The 21,271-nt window shown below is 38.6% G+C and overlaps 1 protein-coding gene across 3 annotated transcripts in view; it reads right to left on the reverse strand.

The window, feature by feature from the left end:
* CAPN7 (calpain 7) overlaps positions 1 to 20,885 on the reverse strand; it is a 32,328-nt gene extending 11,443 nt beyond the window's left edge. The window contains exons 1-14 of one of the 3 annotated variants that reach the window (XM_041407861.1): positions 20,640 to 20,885; positions 16,529 to 16,637; positions 15,740 to 15,897; positions 13,438 to 13,505; positions 12,149 to 12,349; positions 11,658 to 11,744; positions 10,844 to 10,970; positions 10,432 to 10,517; positions 8,692 to 8,785; positions 6,968 to 7,114; positions 5,223 to 5,329; positions 3,589 to 3,709; positions 3,185 to 3,329; positions 1,570 to 1,669 (exon numbers count right to left, since the gene is read on the reverse strand). In XM_041407861.1, the coding sequence (XP_041263795.1) occupies positions 1,570 to 1,669; positions 3,185 to 3,329; positions 3,589 to 3,709; positions 5,223 to 5,329; positions 6,968 to 7,114; positions 8,692 to 8,785; positions 10,432 to 10,517; positions 10,844 to 10,970; positions 11,658 to 11,744; positions 12,149 to 12,349; positions 13,438 to 13,505; positions 15,740 to 15,897; positions 16,529 to 16,637; positions 20,640 to 20,741 (1,652 nt within the window). In that variant the 5' untranslated portion in view covers positions 20,742 to 20,885. Of the gene's footprint in view, positions 1 to 1,569; positions 1,670 to 3,184; positions 3,330 to 3,588; positions 3,710 to 5,222; positions 5,330 to 6,967; positions 7,115 to 8,691; positions 8,786 to 10,431; positions 10,518 to 10,843; positions 10,971 to 11,657; positions 11,745 to 12,148; positions 12,350 to 13,437; positions 13,506 to 15,698; positions 15,898 to 16,528; positions 16,638 to 20,639 lie in introns of those variants that run through there. The other 2 variants (XM_041407859.1, XM_041407860.1) reach the window with 2 other exon arrangements.
* Between the last annotated feature and the right edge of the window lie 386 nt (positions 20,886 to 21,271).

Raw genomic sequence — 21,271 nt, forward strand, 5'->3', positions numbered from 1 at the left:
TATCAGTAACAAGTTACCAAAGCCTAGTTTTCTACTGGAATCTACGGCAGTGGTTACATAACACAGTCACATCAGAAGCATTGTCTTAGAACCTTGTTTTATAAATGAGTTCATCACAATACATGTATGATAATAAAAAATGCTAAATACAAACAGCCTGGCTGGTTGACTGCAGCCACACAAAGCACAGAAAAAGCTGAACCATTTAAGCAGCCTGGGCTACAGAACCATAGCCATGACTGACACACCAATATTAAATGAAAAACACCTACACTTTTGTAACTGTAGAAACCTATCTATCTATCTACCTGCTATGGTTGGTTTCAAAAAATTGCCAAATTTTTTCCTCCTTTTTTTTTTTTCCTGATGCAACTCAATTTTAAACTGTGCCTTGTTTCATTCTTGGAAGGGTGCCTGCAGGAAGTGTTAAAGATCTTTGAGGTGTCCTATTGCAGAATCTTCCTGCTGCCTTGTGAAGTGTCTAGTCAAGAAAAATACAGTGAGAAAAAAACAAAAAGTGCTGATGACTGAACAAAAAGTGTGGCGCACTGGAAACAGAAGTGTACAGTTAGCTATTCCTAAGTCTCCTTGTCCCTCTCACACTTGTAAAACTGAACAGCATGTGTGGAAGGCTGCATTAAAAAAGCTTCAAATTATCACTGTTGTTACTCTGCATTTTATGGCAATTGCCACTGTGCTAAAGCTTTCCCGACACAGAGGGAAGACAATCACTGATAACATAAGGACAGACAGACCAGTAGGTGAGCTCTGACATTAGCATACACGTTATCTCATCTTGCTGCATCACCACAGTGTATTTTAGAAACAACTGGAGTGCAAAGATGGAAGGAGCCTTTACAGATAAGCTCAGGACTCACACTGTGGATGAAGGAGCTTGTACAGAGCTAACACAAGCAGGGACAGTGTGGAAGCAGCGGCAAAGTACAGTCTAGTGCAGTGGAAAAGTATAGAAACCCTTGCTTTCCAAAACCAAGACACATATTCACACACTTATCCCCAAACTGGGAGACAAACCCCCTGAATGTAATGGATATTTGGTAAGAGACACTCACACTCAGAAAACAAATCAGCAGGCAAGGAAGATTATTTATGGTAACTACAAGTGCTAAAACCCAGAACTGGTTAAACTACCCTGATGTCAGTGAACACACCCTATAAAGACAACAGATGCTGCACAGCTCACATGCAAGTGGCCAGAAAAAATAATTTCAAATAATAACTAGGTCACTTAAGCACTGTCTGGGCACTGCTTAGAGATGGACTGCACAAAAATCTGATTTTTATTCTGATAGGGAGATGTGGGAATGAGGTCAGAATCTGGTTACACAGCTGTAGTTCCACAGAAACATCACAAGGGCCACTGAGCTCCACTGATGTTACAGAAGTAGTCAAAAACAAAGCCTGGGCTGAGAAAGTGTAAAGTCAGGCTCAAAAGAACATGGCTGGAATTCAAGCCTCTAGCTGTAACCTGGAAGAATTGAAGGAAGGAAACATCACAACAGAACCTTATTGAGATTTTGAAACAAAAATTTTATCTTTTGGACCAACCTGTGAATACATGTAGATTCTTTAAAAAGACTTGGGTTCCAACTCAAATAAATAACATCATAGTACTGGCACAGGTCCTCCCAGGAAATCCAGAAAATGCCTGAAAAGGAAATGTTGTTGTTATTTTCTTACCAGATACCTTGATTTTACTTGTTTCTCAAAAGTCTCTTTCTGAACAAATGGTACAGCTTATATAAGTATACATTACTGCAAAATGTAGCAGTAATGTCTGCACTGCCTAAATTGCTAAATATAAACTTGCCCCCCAAACCAAGTTAAAGCAAGAAAAAACAAATTAGTCTCTGCTTATTATCAGGGACTTTCTGAAGCTGTCAGAATGCTTTTCCCTTCTCAGGCATTAAGCAGAACATATGAGAAAATCTGCTATTTTGAAAGAGACATCATTTGGTGATTCTGACCCGATTTCCTCTTTCCTAGGTTTCTAAAACCAAAAAAATAAAATACACAGTCAAACAGGTTCCTGCAATTCAACAACCTCCTTCAGCAGTCAGCCAGCACAATCAAGTATTCAACCAACATGCAAGTATGTTCAAATGTATTTCTAAGGTACTTCATCCAACACCTATGTCACTTGTTTTTGCACCCTAAATTTGTGTTCTCTTTGCAAAATTCTCATGCATTTATTCTAGTTCTCCATAGCTCTCTTAATTGCAACTCCAGCCAACAACAGTGCCTTCAAGCCAACAAATTCCTAGTGGAATGAACTTTTAAAATGGTAGGAGCCTTATAAATCATGTCTCTTACATAGGCAATTGCAGATCTTGCAGCACCAAAAACCAGTAATAATAACTACACATAATAACTACCATGAAGGCCAAAGTGTAAATCCAAATTAGAAGGAATAATTCCATTAGAATTACTAAGGTAATTGCATATAAAATTTTAACAACCAGATGCTACAAATTACTTACTAAATGAATTGGTAAATAAATAACATCTCATAACTGTCACAAATCCAGGGCTGCTATTTTTATGTTTGAATCAGAAGTTTTCATCAGGCATTTGCACAAGGCTTATCAATAAATGCTATCATCTAATGGATTTGGAAGAATAATGTTGTAAAAACAGTGGCACTGAACAAAAGGGCTCCCTCAGAGATTTGCAGGCAGCAATGAGGACACAGTAAAATGCAGAAAGATCTTTCTGAAAGTAAAATGCAGCTGATGCACCAGAAATACTGATTTAAATACTGATTACAGTAAGCATGTTGATATACATTTGAAAATTTTGGAGAGGGGAAAAAACCCTACAGAAAGTCCATTCACGTTTTAAAAAGCAGCATTACACAGCTTATTGTCAGAATGTTCTCTTTGCACTGAACTCCCACATACTGAGACAGCACACTTAACCAAGGAGGTACTTTTTTGTCAATGAATTTGAGGCATATATTTAACAGTCTAGATTACTTAAAGCCTAGACAAAACTGAAATGACAGACTTAAATATACAAATACTTCCTAACTTTTGGACTATTTAATTTCTAGTAATTTTTTTTACTCTCCTTGTGCTTAAGCAATCACTTCCACCTTCCTTCAAGGATTCACCACAAAGAGCTATACTATTTGAAAAGATAATGACTTTTAAAACCTTATTACCATTGTCTATTTTCTGAGCTGTTCTGGGATCAAAGTTCAAGTATTTTTGTAAATCAGGGGTCCAGTTTCTTGTGTCATTTTCACTGTATCGTCCCTTCCAACGTAAGTGGCTCCAGGGATTTTTTAGCTGAAGAAATCGAAGTCCCTAATAAAAACACAAAGTAAAATTGTCAATTCAGCTTGTCATGGTAATTTTTACATATTGAAAGTGCTTTTACATGGATCACGAGAACACAGAATCATTAAGTTTTCTGAAATTTCCCAGTGGAGTCCAAATCAAAGACAAAATAAAATATATTAGCCATTAGAGCAAAAAAAACAGTAGCTACCCATCTAGGGTAAACCTAGAAACACAGGTAGGTTTCAAACAGGAGTTTTAAAACACTTTCAGCTTCATTTGATACCTTATATTCCCTTATATCCAAGACTGCATATGCATGGGTTGGAACTAAACCCCACTTTTCTCCCTCCTCTTCAGACATCACTCCTGTTGCTGTTGTGATAAGGACATCTCCCTTGTGAAATCTGTTCAAAAAGAGGTGAAAAAATAGCTTAATTAAATCCCACAAGTTGCAATCTAATGTTTGCCAGACACCACAATAGCATGTTTGTACACTGCCCATCAGCATGACCCTGCTTTATAAAAACTGGGATATAGGGGTTTTTGTCAATAGAAATCACTCCTGAAAAAAATTTGAGAAAGTGGAACCATTTTTCTTTCACAATTAAGCATACAGTTTAAATGAAAAATGATTATCTTAATATAACTTCATATCTTTATAAACAAAATTCAGCATTTATCAACCTCAAGCTCAGCCTGTGACACTTTTAAGGTGCTCTTCACAGATCCACAGCTGAGCACAAATGTAGTTTCATCACCACTAAGTCAATGGCTGCATATAGCAAATTATTAGGTCTGTCACACTCCCAGGATTCTGCAGATGTTCATGCTTCTATACTTTTGCAGGTGTTCATACTCAAGTTTAGTGTTCTGAATAGCAATTGTTAATTTTGGAACAATTACTGTTGTGAAAACACACTAACACGTTTCCAGCCTATGCAAAAAATCCAAGTATGTACTCAGTGTTCCTAGACAAGATTACAGGATCACTGGACTGCATGGATCAACACATTTTCACTCTAGCACAGGTGAGCAGTAGCAACGTTCCAATGGCTAGATCCCAACCTAACTTTAGTCATACCTTCCAATTACAACACCAGAATATCAGAAAAGTTGTTGACAGCTCTGAGAACTCCTAAGCAACTGAAAAAATTCTGTGGAAAGACTCTTTAATTGTGGATACAGATGTTTCAGTCAACAGAATAACCCCCTTCTACTGCATTGAAATACATAAGACACTGGCTGCACAAAACCATTTTGAAAGAAATCAAAGTACTTGGTATACCTGGCATTTATAATTTACAGCTGTAACTCTGACTATAAGCAAAATAATAGAATTATTTACTTTGGACCTTTAAGACCATCAAATACAACTGTGATGGTAGGTCTGAGGTTTTGCAGTTTTGATAGATTTTTGCTGCTCCTCCAGGAGATTTACTGATGGAGCATAACGGTGTGATACAATTACAAACACTGTAATATACCTGCTTACCAAGGACAGCAGATGTGTGGAAACACAGAACACATTTCCTTCTTATTTTTAAACACTTAACTGGTATATATTATAACGGTACCAGATATAATATAATTGGTATATTGGTTCCAAACTGCTCTTCTTTGACTTTATATTCTGTTTTCTTTATCAAGGAAAGGGTTACTTATTTTTTTTTTTCATACATATAGAAGAAGAATTCCATCACACAAAATTCCCAAGTATTTTAATCTTCTGTTCTAACAAAGCCAATAATACCTCAATTTTTCTTCTTCCAGAAAGCACATGGAGGTTTTATAAAGCACTATTTGCAGCAGTACCAAAGTGCTGTTGAAGTATCTGTGGTGACTGTATTGCTTTTACAGTGGTAACACAACTACTACACAGCAAGCATTTTAATTACTTAGGAAAGAACAAATGTCTACCTCTGATAAAGCATTCTGAAAGTGCTATCTTTATTGAAGGCTTGATTGTCAGAGTGCATGGCAATTCTTTCAGGTATCCAACCTGTCAGTGCATGGAGATCAATATTCTGAAATGCAAGTATTCAAAAGGAATCAGAACAGATAATCCATATATAAACATATGATGTCTGTACACAACTTATAAAACACTGAAAGAAATCAAGAACACGTAAGTTACAATAGAGCTCTACACATAAAAGGGTCAAGATTAAGACTAACAAACAAAAAAATTATTTGAATAGACAAGGACAACATTTCCAAGTAGCTTAAAAAAAAAAGCTGGAAAGTGAACTGATGAAATAAACTGGAATTTCAGAGCAATGGAAGCATATCAGAATCATCAGTCATGCTCAGTTGTGTGATGTGTTCTATTTATTTCATTGATTTGCAGATTTTTAAAGCATATCTCAGAAGCACTATTTGGTACCTTGCTATTATATATGCATTTTAAATAATTTATGTTTTATTTCTAAAGCTCAGAGTTTGGGTTTTTTATTCTTTTTGGTAAAGCTGACACAGACATGTATTTCCATAAAAAGATGCTTTAATCTCCCAACTCATTGAAATATTGCTTAATTCCTATTCTTTTGCTTTGCACTCCTCAAAGCAAAAGCAGAGACTGTAAATGCTTGAAGTGTCAATAATCAGCACTGGAGGGTGGGAACTTGAGGAATTACAAGTACAAGGCAGCCTGACTGAAAGTAACCCTGATTACAGAAGGAAGCTGGAATACAGTGGAAAGTGGAGGGGGTAGGAAGGGTGGAGATTAAATATCACCAGGCAAGCTGTTTTTCCAGATAGCAAGTTAGAGGATGACAATGGGAATAAAACACTGTTATTCTCACCAGCTTTTGTCCTTCAAAACAAAGTACCCTGACACCTAAAAATATGTGTTACATTTACCCCTTACACAAAGCCACATTTGTCTCCATAACAATTTTTCAAGAGGTGATGATTACTAAGTATATCCACCAAGAACGCGATTGTCAAGACATCAATTAGCACCATGAACTTAAAAAAAAAAAATCTTTAAAATTTTAGTAGTATGAAGTTAAAATCAGAAAGGCTTCCTAAGTAAGAAATTATGTGGACTACTCATTTCAGCAAACAATTCCTCTTTAAAGAATAACTTGCATGTCACTTGTATGACGTATGTTTACTGTTTCTTTAGTAACCACATTATAGAAACCCAATGCATATTTATGGAGACGAGTGGAACAATCTGATAAACAAACTCGCACAGATCAAAGTACTTGCTGCCTTTATACAGATCTTCTAAATGTCTAGACTGTTCCTTTCCTAGCTGACTCCCTTACCTAATGAGGGAGAACTGCCCTATTTATTGAAAGAGTTAGAAACCAAAATCAGCAGTACTGATACAGGCAAAAGAGAATTTGACTTCACCCAGCATGTCCATCTAGACTCTACATAAACACTTCCTACCCACAAGCATCAATACTGAAATCTGAGAACTGAGATTAACTTTGACCATCAAGATGTCTTGCTCATTCTATTTTGATGGAATAATTTCGTTAAGTACAGCTAAAAATATCTGTGAAAGAAAGAAACAGAAAAAAAATTTCAGAAAATGTCAAACCAAACACTTGTCTCCTAAGCTGTTCACTTTGATTTCACTAGAATGAAATTTTTTTACCCATTATTATTTAAGTGGATTTTTTTCCTCTTAGAAATAATATCATACTTACAGAATTTGATCCAGGAAAATCATATCCTCCCATGACCTTCATGTAAGCCTTTTCTATTAATGACACCCATAATTCATTCTTATTATTGGAATAAGAGCAGAGAAGTTCCCCACTATGATCAACAGGTAACTGGTCATCTATGATTACCTGTGTGAAATGAAGGAAAAATCATCATCAATCTAAAAAAGTATTTTGAAAGTCATCAGAAAATAAAACAAAACCCTCATTAATACAAAGCTTTTCAGAGACAGCCAGACCTGACCATTATTCTCACATATGGAACCTCTATCAATCCTGCAGTGGTTTGCCCAGGTGAACAAGAAATTCCACTGCCAGCTCTTGATTGCACAGTGACACGTGAGTGGCTGCCTTTGACTGATGGTGACAGTACACTCCTATAAAATGTGCAATAGCTACAAAAGGCATTTGCAGAAAGGTTCCATGCAATTACAAGCATAAAAAGTAAAGAAAAGCCTAACAATATTCCTCATGTAATTAGGAATCAGAGCATGGATGATGCTTGGTAGCCAGCAGAGAAATAAATAAATATTTATCTTTAAGGAAACAAATTGTGTCATCTCACTTGGATATGACACAAATGGTAGCCTCCAGTTCCAGATTTAAGTTTCTTCTCTCTGAAAAGGAAAAACACCTCAAAGCAGCAGCTCTGACAGTATTAACATTTTTTCTTTAAATTATGTACTATATATTCATCATCACTACAGATTCTTACTGCACATTTGCAGAAATCTGAAACAGTCTCTGTGAATAGATGTTTCAGTTTCCTGTTGGCACTGCTCCATTACACATACAGGCTACCAACACAGCAGATTCTCTGGTTAAATCCTATCTGTGCAGGAATGAATAGACCTTTTCATAGGAGAGCAAATGGCCATTCATCCTAACAAAAGACAGCCTTTAGCAGATATTTTGGAAAGAATATTAAGAGCAAGGCAGATACAAAAATTATACTTTCCAGGAACATTCAGATTTCAGAATTTTGCAGCTCAAGGACTTCCTGACCCCGAGGTTCTATTTTAACAATTAAGAGCCTTTGGGGAGTTTCCCCTACTTTCACATTATGAATACGACCACTCAACTTCTGAACTCTCATAAGCACTCATCAGTCACTATGATCTGTGCTACAGTTAAGTATGATATAGAGAAATACATTATTTTATGTTCTTGTTTATTGCACAGAAAAGAAAATAAAGTTGTTTGTGAGTTTGCAAAGTTTTATCTTCAGGCATTTCCTCTTCTTAATAAAAATCTTTAGTTGAGCAAAGCCTTGCTTGAATTATCAGTCGAGTTATTCCTCTATGGCCATTCCATATCTATACTCTTCCTAATATCCTCCTTTATAATTTTTAATTCTTTCTAAGATGGAGTGGAAGAGTGCACATCTAATTCTTAAACAGGGGATACATAGCTTTGCTCCTGTTTGGTTTTCACAATTCTGTTAAGTAATGTAAGGCATTTTTTAGATGAATTTAATGCAAGACTGTTTTTGTTAATGTCTATAGATAAAGTACAGACAGAAGAAGTATGTGGTTGCATACTTCAAAACCAAAAATGAATCTCAAAAAGATTTAACCATTAAAAACTACTTTCAAAAACACCTGCCTAAAGTTTTTGCTATGCAAGCACTTCATAGTGAAGCTGATCAAGCCTTTAAAACACATGACACATGTAGTAACAGTAGTAAGCACCCCCAAAAAAGTTACCTTTCTAGGAACACCATTGATATGAAGCTTCACCATGTATTTACCACATGGATTATATTCTGGTTCTCCTTTCTTATTCTGAGGGTAAATTATACTGTTAACAGGAAACAAAAGAGGAAAATATGACATAAATGACTTGGCTGTACCTACACTTATAATGATAAAAGTGGGATTAACACAGTCTGTTTATGGAATTTAAACTGAACCAAAATATGGCATTTTTAATGAAGAGCAACTCAAATTTAGTAAAAATAGTCATGCTGAAATAGGTTTTATTTTTTCAGGCTCTGCTCTTGCTACAGCTTTTTATTTAATACAGTAGCAAAAAGAAACAGGTTACTTATGTTCTCAAACAGAAGCAAAGCAAATAAATTTATCTTATGATTAAACAAGCAATATTTACAAATCTATAATATAAATACAGTATTTGCCTGAATGACAAGCCAAACTTTTGAAGGAAAAGGCAGTGCAGAACTTTGAAAAGAATACAAATTCAGTTCCAAAAAGAATAGGTTAAAACAAAACAATCCGAAAACATTCACACACTGGTCTGGCAAGAGCATCCTAGCAAAGTCCAGAAAATCCATGGAAAATTTATTACAGGATGCCAATTGAGTGGAGCTGAGATAGTGTCGTTAACATTAATTCTACAATGGGTTGCAAAATTGACCACCTGTTGCACAGCAGTGAACAAAGTAGAAAAATGAAAGCAGAAGGCATTATAAATAAAGTTTATATTTAAAAAGTCCCAAACAAATACAAAATCCTTCCAAACTATTTCTTACTCCTCAAAGCACAGTGTCTGTATACATACCTATATTGACAGCGAGTTACATCTTATCTTAGCCAGGAGTTTTGTGATTTTTAAAAAAATTTGTAATGAAGTATGCTTAATTAGTTAAGGAATGATTGACTGTGATTTTAGCTGGCTTTGATTTAAATCTGTGTGACTGAGTGTCAGTAGAAAATCCTGAGAAATTATCTCTCAGCACTGCAGAAAGGAACTCCATGAACCCATACCCCTTAGAGAACTTAATCAACAGTTGAAGAACAAAATTCAATAAAGCATTATTTCATGGTTATCATATAACTATAGATGAATAAGATGTCATGGAAAAAGAAAGCTATCATGAGCAAGTTAAGGCATCAAAGGCCTATATACCCCAGAAAACCTGATTAGTACACTGCAGGTACAGTAAGGGAGCCACTTCATAGGCTTGTTACACCCCAGAAAACTTAATCAATGGTAATTGTCTCACCAGGACAGAACATTTAATAAAGTGCTGCTTGGCTGGATAAAAATTGGGTTATCCATTAAACAAAGATAGATGAGATGCTCTGGTAGTAATAAAACAAACAAAATACCTATACCATGACGCAACAAATTGTGCAGACTTTTGCGAGTATCTATAAAAAATCTTGGCTATTAGAGCATATATAAATGTCTGAAAACTGCTGGTTCTTTGAACATGTCTATGGTGACTAATTCACGATCTGTTCTCAAGTTTGACTCAAAATTTTTGTTAGGAATGTTTGTCTAACAGCTTTTTGCTGCTAGACTCAAAACCCTTTGTTTCAATATAAAGTTGGCTTCCAGCTTAGAAGTGCTGAAACCACAAGTCCAAGGGAGAGGAAGGTGAAACAAATGCTGTTTTGACTGTGTACAGCTGTCACAGAACACACTGCAAAAGCCTGGCAGTATTAAGTCTGAAAAGATCTTACAAAGCAACAGCTACTTACCTCGTGATCAATTTTTTGTTGTATCTTCTTTCATATGCTGCACTGATAGCCAGTGATGCCACAAAAGAACAATCTGACACGATTGTCTACAAAGAGAAAAAAGGCAGTGAGGACATTTGCTAATAAGTCAGATACTGAGAGGTTAATGAAGTGTGTGGAGGGAATGAAAAGTCAGTTAATAATTCCCTTCAAAAGAGATGGATTTAAACCAAAAGAAGCAAAGCCACTATTAAAGAGGCAAAATATGTATGCTTGCTCAACATAAGGCCCCTACAGAGCAAAATTTTTTCCAATTATTTAACCTCACAAGAGACAAGGAAAGCTCTCTCATATTTGGGGGTTCCTTTTTGAACAACGAAGTCCCCCATGCTAAACCACTAGCAGCACACATTTTTCCTTGGGAAGAATTTACCTGCTTTATGCTGAAACTTGATACGGTATAGATCATCGTAGGGTTATTTGTAATGTCATCTGGTCTCACCCACTTGGCAAACATTGCTTTCTGTTTGGGGGATAATGGTAGCTTCCCACATTTATCACTAGATTTAAGAGAGAAAAAAAGTAGAAATAAATCAATAGAAGTTTAGAAGAGCTTTTTATGGTATGTGCCGTCTTAAATATGCCAGATAGATGGTGCAAAATATGCACAGAACAATTACAAAGCTGTAAAACAATTTCAAGGAACACTGCTTCTAAGTTGTGATTTTTAAGGGGGAAAAAAGCAAAAATGTTAAAAAAAAAATCAACCAACCCCAGATGTCTTGTCTATTATGGCTGTGTAATCTTAATTTATTATTATTGCTTATGAATGAAAATCTAGCTGTTACATATCACACTCTTCCTTGGAATAGCCCTTTACAGAGGAAACAGCTATCACCTGCATTTTACAGGCAACAGAGCTAAACTCATTTGCATGGAGCAGCATCAGAAAACAGACTCAAGCTGCCAGCCCAGCCCAATAATCCAAAAAGCCAAATGTAATATTATCCTCATAGGCTTGAAGACACAAGTGCAAAAGTACTACACAGCAGGATCAGCTTACAGTAAAGTTTTAAGTTCAGAGTGGAAAAAGGAAGTGGTAGTATTTAAATATCTCTGCCTGAATTATGCTTAAAAGCCTATGTAAATTATTTTAAACCCTGAAAAAAAAAAACAGAAATACCAAATACGGAAAAGTTTTGAAAACAAAAACAAAACTGAAGTTCAGTAGCTGAAGCATTACTTACGAAAAAGGCATAGGGAAGGCAAAACGTTCCCTCAGATCAACACTCATGAAAGGTACATATTCAATGCCATTAATCTTGGAAGTCTTCCTGCAAGTCGGAAGAAAAACAACAAAAAAGAAAAGTTACAAACCTGTCAATCATCTTCTGAAGATTAACTTGCAGAAGGAAACAATAAAATAAGTTTTCAAAAATTAGTAATACACAGTGCTTCTGAAAACAAGACAACTACCTCTTGAACATTATACATTTTATAGTTTTCAAAAGTCACAATTTAGGTTAATGGTTTTACGGATTATTTGTAGATTATTTCATTTACAACAAAAATCAAAGTAAAAGGAACTGGATGTAACAGAAGGCAGAGTCATATAAAATGTTATGCTCCTTTGATTTCCAGTGAAGTAGCAGTTGTATAATCTATAAAAACAACTTTGCACTTTGGCTTCTCAGAGTCAGACCTTCCACGAACTCATTCTGGAAAATCTTAGACTTACCTGAGTACTTCAATCTCCTCTGCAGTGTATCTCTGACCTTGAGATTCACTAGCTTGTACTGCTCTGATTGTCTGTGGTTTATCATTTAAAGAAAAATCAGGTCCCAATGGAAAGAACGTTCTGACTGGCTGATTTGGTTTGGCTGCAGTTGACTTTTCTTTCTGAGATGACTTTGACATAGATTCCTTCAGTGCTTCTGCTCTAAAGCAAATAAATAATGCATTTTCTTTACAACAGTGATAAAAATACAATTACAGTTCAGTTATTGATTTTCTTGGTTCATGTTCCCACATATGTTAAATGGAATGAGAAAATGCCCAAGTTGACCAACACTACTTTTTCTGAAAAACAAAAATCATTTTCTGATGCTGGTGCTTCTTTATTTTTCTGTTCTTGAATCAATTAAAATACAGCATTTCCAACTCTTACAAGCTACTTTTGACAGAACTCATTAGACTTTTATTGCCTCTAAATTATGCTAATAGGAGAATTTGTCTAAGTGTTAATTATGTGGGATCTCAGAACAAGATCACTGAAACACAGAGAAAAAACTGATCTGCATCCTCTCATACCTTCCAGATTTATTTTGTCTAGCAGGTACAATAGTAATAAAACCCATGGACATTCTCACAACCCAGACTTTCAACTGCCTGAACACTGTGTATGCAGGAACCATATTTTGTTACTACTGCATTAAGCTTCTGGATGGTCACACATATGCAAAATATTGGGATTTTTTTGTGAACACAGAGTGAGAAGTGCTAAACCCAGCTTATACTGAAAATTAGCCCAACACAGCCTGGGATTCATCATCATAGAGCTGATTTAAAAAGAGGCACATTGACCTTATACTTTTGCAAATTGTTTCAGAGATTTCACTACACATATCCTATGTAATTAGATTGCTATTTTAGAGAAAAATGTTTCCCAGTTTCCAAGCTGTCTTCCTTATGGAGGGACACTGACACTTTGACTTCATGCTAGCCTGAATTCAGCATCTTTTAGAGAGGCCAATGATTATAGCACTCTGGATTATATCTCTGAAGTACTGCACTTGTTCTAACAAGCACACAGTCCTTTCCTAATTCTGCATGGCCCAAGATTCCCAGAGGGCTGGCACAACAGCTGCCACATTCAGCAGTGAAGCAGCTGGCAACTGGCTCCAAGGTGAACTCTGCAGGAGCTTAGTCTACACAGAATCCACAGAGATGTGTTAGACTGAGAATCCAACTCAGAGGGTGCACTTGGAGCTGACAGCAAGCATGCTTACTGACATTAGCAGCACTCACCTATCCAGTGCTTGTCGAGCCAGTTGTTTCAGCTTGGACTGGAGGCCTGCTTCTGAGGTTTCAGTAGCCTAAAGTGCAAAATTAAAGAAAAATCTACACATCCAAAAGCCACCAACATGTTTTATAAGCTCAGCTGTCATACTTCTAGATTACAGCAAAGAGTAACTAGCTATTTCTTCCAATTATCTTTTTGAAATGAGCAAATATTTTGCTTTGTTTGTTGTTGTTTCTTTTTTTAAACTCAGCATTAAAAAAATACTATGTAAGCAAATATCATTTTGCTGTTCTAGTGAAATTTTGATAGAATGGAAGTCATGTCTAAAATTCTTCAGCATGGAAAACAGTCCATACACAAGAAGAACTGCCAGAAGAATTAATTGTATTAAAACACTATTGGCAGAAAGAAGACACAACTAAATGTTGCATATACTGCTGAGTTTGGATGCACTCCGATTCTTTTCCCCAAAGTGTTAAAATGGTCATGATAACTTAGGAAAATGATTTAAAATGTTTACTTTCGTAAAATAAGTTTGTTTTCAAACAAACAGCATAGAGGTGCAAGAACAACATTTTTAACTTGCAATCAAAAGCATAAAATAACCTAGGACAGGGTGACAAAGATGTGAAGAGTGTTAACTTCTGTTCCAGTTTGGGAGGTTATCTATGACAGTTTACACTTTTGTTTTCCTTACAGATGAGTAAGGTTTCTGCAGCCAAACAATCTGCAGGAGGCACAACATGAGGCATGGCTTCTCCTGTGGAACCCACAAGCAGGTTTCAGGTTCTAGCTTTGTGCCTTGACCAATTATTCCAGGTCAGGGATGTCAACTGAAGATAGAAAAAGCAAGCTACTTTCACCCCAAGAAACAAAACTAGAAACACCCTCTGTAAGCAACTAATTTAACAAATAATACTCTGGGGTTCCTGGTTGGAAAAGACTTTTAAGGATTTATGAAGGTAAGTATGAGATGGAACACCAGCCTACACTCATCTAGGAATCAGCCACAGAAGAGGAGTAATGGCTGCTCTCTGAGTACTTCAAAGGTAAGGAAGAAACAAATCTCTTCCTCTGAATATACTGAGTAGAAAGACAGGACTAAAGCTTCAAGACAGCAGAGTCCCTTAAATCTCCTTTCATCCTGGGAAAAAGAAAGTACTTTTGGGTGACCCCAAGGGACAAACCTTACCATCACGTCAACAAAAGAATATGCTAGTCAAGATTAAAAGAAACTTCAGCAGCATCTTGTACCTAATGAAATATCCAATAAATGCAGCTGTTAATATGAGGTGTTTTCAGACTAACTTCAGTAATATTTGCATGCACTGACACAATAGAAGGAGGAATATAGCAGAGAAAAAGGAGCATGTTGCCGCAGTAAATGTTATGTAATAGACTGAAAATGTTCTGCTCCAACAGCTGAAGTGGAAAAACTAGAGCAGCTCTACTAACTCTTGATCTGGTTACACTGTACCACCAGGGGTTTTAGCCTGGGTAAAACCTGTTAACATAATTCAGAGGAAAGGATTTACTCAAGCAACAGTAATACAACACCCTCACCAACCCACAAATACATTTACATTATAACATTGAAGAGAAGAGAAAAAGAAAAACAGACTTGGTGGAGTTACATTATGATGGTGAGCTCTTCTTGTAATGAGTTAGTTAAGGCAACTGGACTTAAGGGAGAAAAGCAGTACCTGTAGTTATATTCTTCATTGTTTATGTAATGGCCAATTCATCCTTATGAATTTCAGTGTGAATTGAATTCACTCATAACAGCTTTAGTGTTAAACACTTGAGTAATCAAGCAGTATTTTTAATAGTTTTGGCATCAGGAGACTGTTATGTCTTCAGAAAATGTTACACACACAAATTTCCCGTAAATGACTCCTTTTAATATAGTCAGAAATTAATAGAGCTGACACACTGGCAAGTCATCTTCATTTTTAACAGTTTTTAATTTCTGGTTTTGTGGTATTTGCTCCAGGGCAAAAATCAACACGAAAAATATTCCAGAATATTTCTAGCTTTTAGTATAATCCAGTTCAGAAGAAAAAACCACATAAATGACAAGTCCCCATAAATTTACAGTGTTGTATAGCAACATAACAAAGACTGGAAGAAACACTAAAAAAAAAAATCCCAAAAAAAAATGAAACAAACAAAAAAAATTAAAAGGTAGTTTTTACAAATACAGGTACTCCATTTTCAAGCCAGCCTTTAAGGGTCAGTCATTTGTGAGAGTGGAAGAATTTCTTACCATCACATAATTCCACCAAGTTAACCTGTAGCTTAACATACTGTTTTCAAACAGAGTTCCACTGCTTCTGTGTACAACTCTATAGCTTCTTCTGCATTGCCTTTATCATCTTCATCAAAAGCCTGTGTAACTAGGAAGTGAGCACGCTCCAAGTCCAACTGTTGTTTTGACTTCAGAGGGTCTGTCTTCTGTGATTGAACTAAATGAAAAAACAAGTATTTAGCTTTCTACAGCAGCAGACATGTAAAAACATCCTGAACATGTCACCAAAACACCAGCAGCTCTAATCAGATGGGTAATGTCTATTTCTTGTCTGGCAACAAAATCTTTCTAAACTTTGCTGAAAACATCTGTGCAAGGGCAAGGAAACACCATCACACTCCCCTGAAGCAGAGGTTAGCTCTCAGGATATTTCTGATTTGAAATAAGTAAAATCTCTTTCATACTACACGGAGAACAAGGATGTTTAATTATGCAAAATATCGCATCATTTGTGAAAATACATCACCTTATGACAATATATTTAGGTGTCCATGTCACTTAATACCTTTATTAATGACCTTTCTCACATTTGCTCTACAGATGTGGCTCCTCAGAATATTTAAAAGCAAAGAATACTAACACCAAAGTCCTTAGAAAGTCACACTCCGCTTAATTTATGATGTATTAGAATTCAAAGCACTGATGTGCTCATTGTATTTGTGGTTCTTCACAAAGGACAAGAAAATCAGAATAATAAAAACAGAGCAAACACCATTATTTCACAGCAGCAAACAACTTTCCACTCAATTAATTTAAGCAGAGGTTTAATTAGAAAGCTCCTTACCCACCTGCTGAATGGAGAGCTTGAACTCTCTCCAAGTACTCATTTATTTTTTCTTGAATATTTTCCAAGTTGGACCCAGCCATCCCAGCATAAATCAAGGCTTGTGCAGCTTCCTGCAGGGAGAAGAATTGGAGACCAAGTTAATGTTTGCTGCCTAGAAAATTACTTACCATAAACAGAGGGCCTACAGCAGCCATGAGTTGCATGAAAGCAAGCCCTTACATCTGCAGGCTGCAGGGAAATTCAGCTCAAAAGAAAAAGTTTCAAGTTATAAGCTAGATCATGTTTAATTTCTCACATCTGCGACAACCTATAAGACTATAAAAACATTCAGAATTTCTGTAAGATCAGATCTTAGGCCTGTTTATATAGTAATGTATGAAATTAGGAGATTTTAAGTAAAACTCTTCATGCGTGCACTGAAATCAGTTTGGTTTTAAAGTTGAGGATTTAAGGTTAGGAGAAAAAAGTAGCTATTCCAGTTATTTGCATTTACTCTGGTAATAATGAAAGTAAACAAACATAAAAGCTTTTTAAAATCAAATGCCAAGATTTTTTGTTTAGTAAGCATTTTTTAAAATTATTATTACTCAGATAAAGCTATCCAATCTGGAACATCTACAAATGTGAGGCTTCCTATCTTCTCAAACTTATTTTTTTAAACGTTTGTATGTACACAAAACACTGGATGGAAGTCTGCTTTCAGGAGGGAGCGTAGGCCTCTGGCTCAGAAGCACAGCACATCACCCACATTAAGGCTTTTTCCATCCTGTACAAATCTATTAAGAAAAAACACCTTCCGTTGCATAAGCTGTCTATCCCTTCAATGAATTGATGAAAAACACGTAAGGTTTGACAGGGTTGCAATAAATAACCAGAGCTGACACAGTCTCTGAACCATATGGAGACTCAATATTTGTCACCCCACAGAAATGAGGACAGAAACCTTGTTTTGTCCCCATTATTGACATGGGAAACACCCCCCCAGTTTTGTGGCAGCACTCGCCTTCCCAGCAGCAGCAGAGGAGAGGAGGTGGTCGGGGAGCAGGCAGGCTGGGAAGGCAGAAAGCAGAGGAGTAACTAGAGAGCTGCTTCACAGAGATGGTGCTCACAGAGGCTGCCCTGCACAGAGCAAGCACAGATCCATGGCCAGGGCTCCCTTGTGTGTTTTATGGCCATTATTTTGGTCCAGCTTAGAAGTTTGCTCCCATACCCATCTGTTTAGTTTGCCCAAAGTTAAAACTGATCCTGACACAGCCTGTATTTGTTATCAGGATAAATTTTCTCTGAGAAACATCACAGAACCAAGTACTGCATGCTCCTTGCCAGCATCCATCTCCATACTACATCACACAAAACATCCACAACCACTGAAGGATAAGCATAAGTACCATTTACATGTAGCAATTAACTACCATTAAGGTCTAGCACACAACTATTTTTTGCAGGGGAAAGAAGTGCACTACAGCTAAGTGCTCAAGGGATGGGTATATTTGTCTGTGACATACTGCAAGTACAGACTGACAAAACAGGTGCTGGATCACAAAGGAATGTCATCTACACATGGTGCAAAAAACAAATGTGGATTTCCAAACCAGCGCTACAAAACCAGTATACAATTCATGTTGCTTCTGTGATTTCAAGCACAATTGTTTTTGCTTGGTTTTAAGATGTAAACATAATGGAAACAAATCTTTTATAAACCAAACCTGCAAAGGACTGAAGCAGTTGACAGAGTGCTTGTGGAGGCATCAAGCCAGCTGTTTCCAGTGACCAGGTGGATGTGCAAGTCAGACTTAGCATTTATCATCTCTCCAATGTCACTACTGTTTGCCATGAGTAGTGTGCCACAGTCACACTAAGCTAACTACAGATCATCAGTCTGCAAGCTGCTAACAGCTGGTCAACAGCCAGACTTAGCAACAGCCTTCAGCAGTTTTGGCTGAAGTCATCGGTGTCCAAATATGATCCTGACATTTCTGCAGAGCACCATTAATTAGCAAGCTGCCCGAAGCTGGCTCACATGCAGCACTCCTCTAGGCATCTATCAAAGCTACATGGTAGCAGGAAGCCAAGCACACTTGCCAACCATAGGAACTCCATTCACACATTTTGGTGTTGTCTATGGCAACAACTGTAGCATTTTCCGTATTTCATCCTTAAGGTCGAGTTCCTGCAGAAGCCAGCTCAGTACCCAAGCTTTCCCACATGCTTAGTAATTGCACCAGTGGGCTCTGAACTTCTCAGAGCAGTTGATAAGAAAGTTGGTGACAGGCCAGAGCTTACTTCTACTGTGCTGGAATAAATAAATAAATAAATAAATAAAGTATCCCTGAAATAATAAATTATATTTTTAAACTATTTTGTATAATCTATCATGGCAGTGATTCTTCAGGCAACATCTGGAAAGCCAAACATACCTAGGTTACCCTCTTGTCTTGTGTAACTTCAAGTGCACCAAGACTGCCAGGGGTGCATTTTTCCACTCAGCAAAAATATCACCTGTACACAGTACGTTAAAATGATTTTCCACACACACGTATGTTCAAAAGCATACAAGGATGACTATTTGCACAAAAAGATACTTTGATTCTGAATAGCACTGAGTAATTTCTTCCAGATAAAAGGAGAAATACACAGTGCTAAAGCAGTACTGCACATGGTTATCAGATCATGCACACACGCTGCTGCTGATGAACACAGAGCTTATTAGCATAATATCCGTGTTATTATGGGCAACTAAAACTTTTGCATATATAAGGTTTACATAAATAAATTTAGCCCTCAAAAAATTAACAACTGGGTTAAAAAAAAAAAAAAAAAGAAAAAAAAAGAAAAAAAAGACTCTTCCTCCTATTCTTTCACACTTACATGCACAGGACACCAGGATATTAACACTATGTTTTTTAAACATTTCACAGACACCTTGTACTCATGAAATAAAAGGCCAACTACAGATCCCTTAACAAGTTATTGGAAGAGAATGTCTTTGTCAGGGTAATGGAATCTGTGGAATGATTACTGTGATAAGGATGAACAGAGGTTTCAGAGATCCCTTCTTGCAGGTGAGAAGTCAACGGGATAGGAAACTTTAATGTAACTTTATGACACATAAAACAACGAGACAATTTACATATGTGAAAAATGGTTAATGGTTACACAAAAATTACTACATACTAGTAGTAAGCCTACAGATATCGAGCCAGACACTGAATCAACCTCATTATACCCTTAGCTACACCAACGTGAAACTCTACTGAAACAATAAAATCTGGTCCCTAACGGAAAGAATATTCACACGAGGTTAAAAATCTGTCACTGATAGCTTGTGATCTGAAGCTGGCTTATTGCTGAGCATCTTGTATGTCACCACAGACCTCTTTTTTGGTGACTGTACAATAGAGTTGGTCCCAGCTGCACACCCAGGAGCGGCAGCCCACTTGTAGTTCTCCAAAATGCCCAGTGCCAGCATAAAAATGATCAGTCTTTCTGGCCTGGCAGGGCTTGGGGATGAACGTCCTGGCAGGGCTGGGGATGGGCAGGGCCAGGAATGAACGTGTAAAACCAGCGAGGCAGAGACGCTTTTAGGTTAGGATGAATCTTCCCAGAAGCACTGAAGGGGCTGTGTCTCCAGCAGCTGGAAGAAGCGCCCGTTCCCGTTTTTTAAGCCGAGCACCTGCAGTGCTTCCCCTGAGCCTGTCGGTAACATCAGCGCACGGGCAGCGCTCGTTCCCACCTAAAAGCAGGACGCAGGGAAAAGGCATTTCGCAACCCGCCCTGAAGGACGCGGCTCCTGCGAAGACCGAGAAACTTTCGACGCTCACGCACGGCCTTCCGCTCTCGTCTCGGCGGGCACCGCCTCGTCCTCCCCGGGCCGAGCAGCTCGCTGCCGGGGCACACCCGCCGGGGGAGGGCGGGGGCGGCCGCGCTGACCCAGCGTCTGTCCCCGCCCGCAGGGCCGTGCCGGGCCGCGGGGGTGCCCAACACTCCTCTGCGGCCCTCGGGGGGCCAAGGGGGGAGCGCGAACCCTCCGGCGGCTCAAGAGCATCACGCGGCCCGCGCTGAGGGGAAGGAGACGGCGGCGTCCCGAGGGAACCGGCGCGTCCCCGCCGTACCTTGTAGTAGAAGACCGCTTCCTGGTAGCGCCCGCTCTGGTCCCGCTGCACCGCCAGCTTCGCGAACTTCACCGCGTCCAGCTCCAGCGTGGTGGCGTCCATGGTCGGCGCCCTCCCGGTGCCGGCGGCAGCAGCGACAGCTCCCGTGGAAGCCCACCGTGCCTCTGTCCCCGCGCCCGCCCGGCCGCTTCCCCCGCCTCCCTGACCCCGCCGCGCCCGTCGGCCGCGCCCCCATGTCTGGCCACGCCCCCATGTCTGACCACGCCCTCCCACCCGCACAGCCGCGTACATGGCCACGCCCACCGGCTCCCAAAGCGGCCGCTCCGCCTCGCTTGACCACGCCCACCGCGCGCCCACGCCCGCGCGCCTTGGCAGCGCTGCGCATGCTCGGGCGCGCGGGGCCGCGGGGGCGGTGAGGCGGCGGGCGGGGCAGCGCGCGCCTGCCTGCCTGAGGCGCTGGAGCGGCGAGCGCGTGCAGGGCGGTGATTACAGAGTTACAAAATCACAGAATCAGTTAGGTTGGAAAAGATCTCTGAGATCATCGAATCCAACCCATGACCGAACACTACCGTGTCAACCAGACTGTGACACTAAGTGCCACGTCCAGCCTTAAACACCTCCGGGGGTGGTGA

The sequence above is a fragment of the Onychostruthus taczanowskii genome, unplaced genomic scaffold, assembly GCF_017590055.1.
Source record: "Onychostruthus taczanowskii isolate IOZ18803 unplaced genomic scaffold, ASM1759005v1 scaffold28, whole genome shotgun sequence".
Taxonomy (NCBI): domain Eukaryota; kingdom Metazoa; phylum Chordata; class Aves; order Passeriformes; family Passeridae; genus Onychostruthus; species Onychostruthus taczanowskii.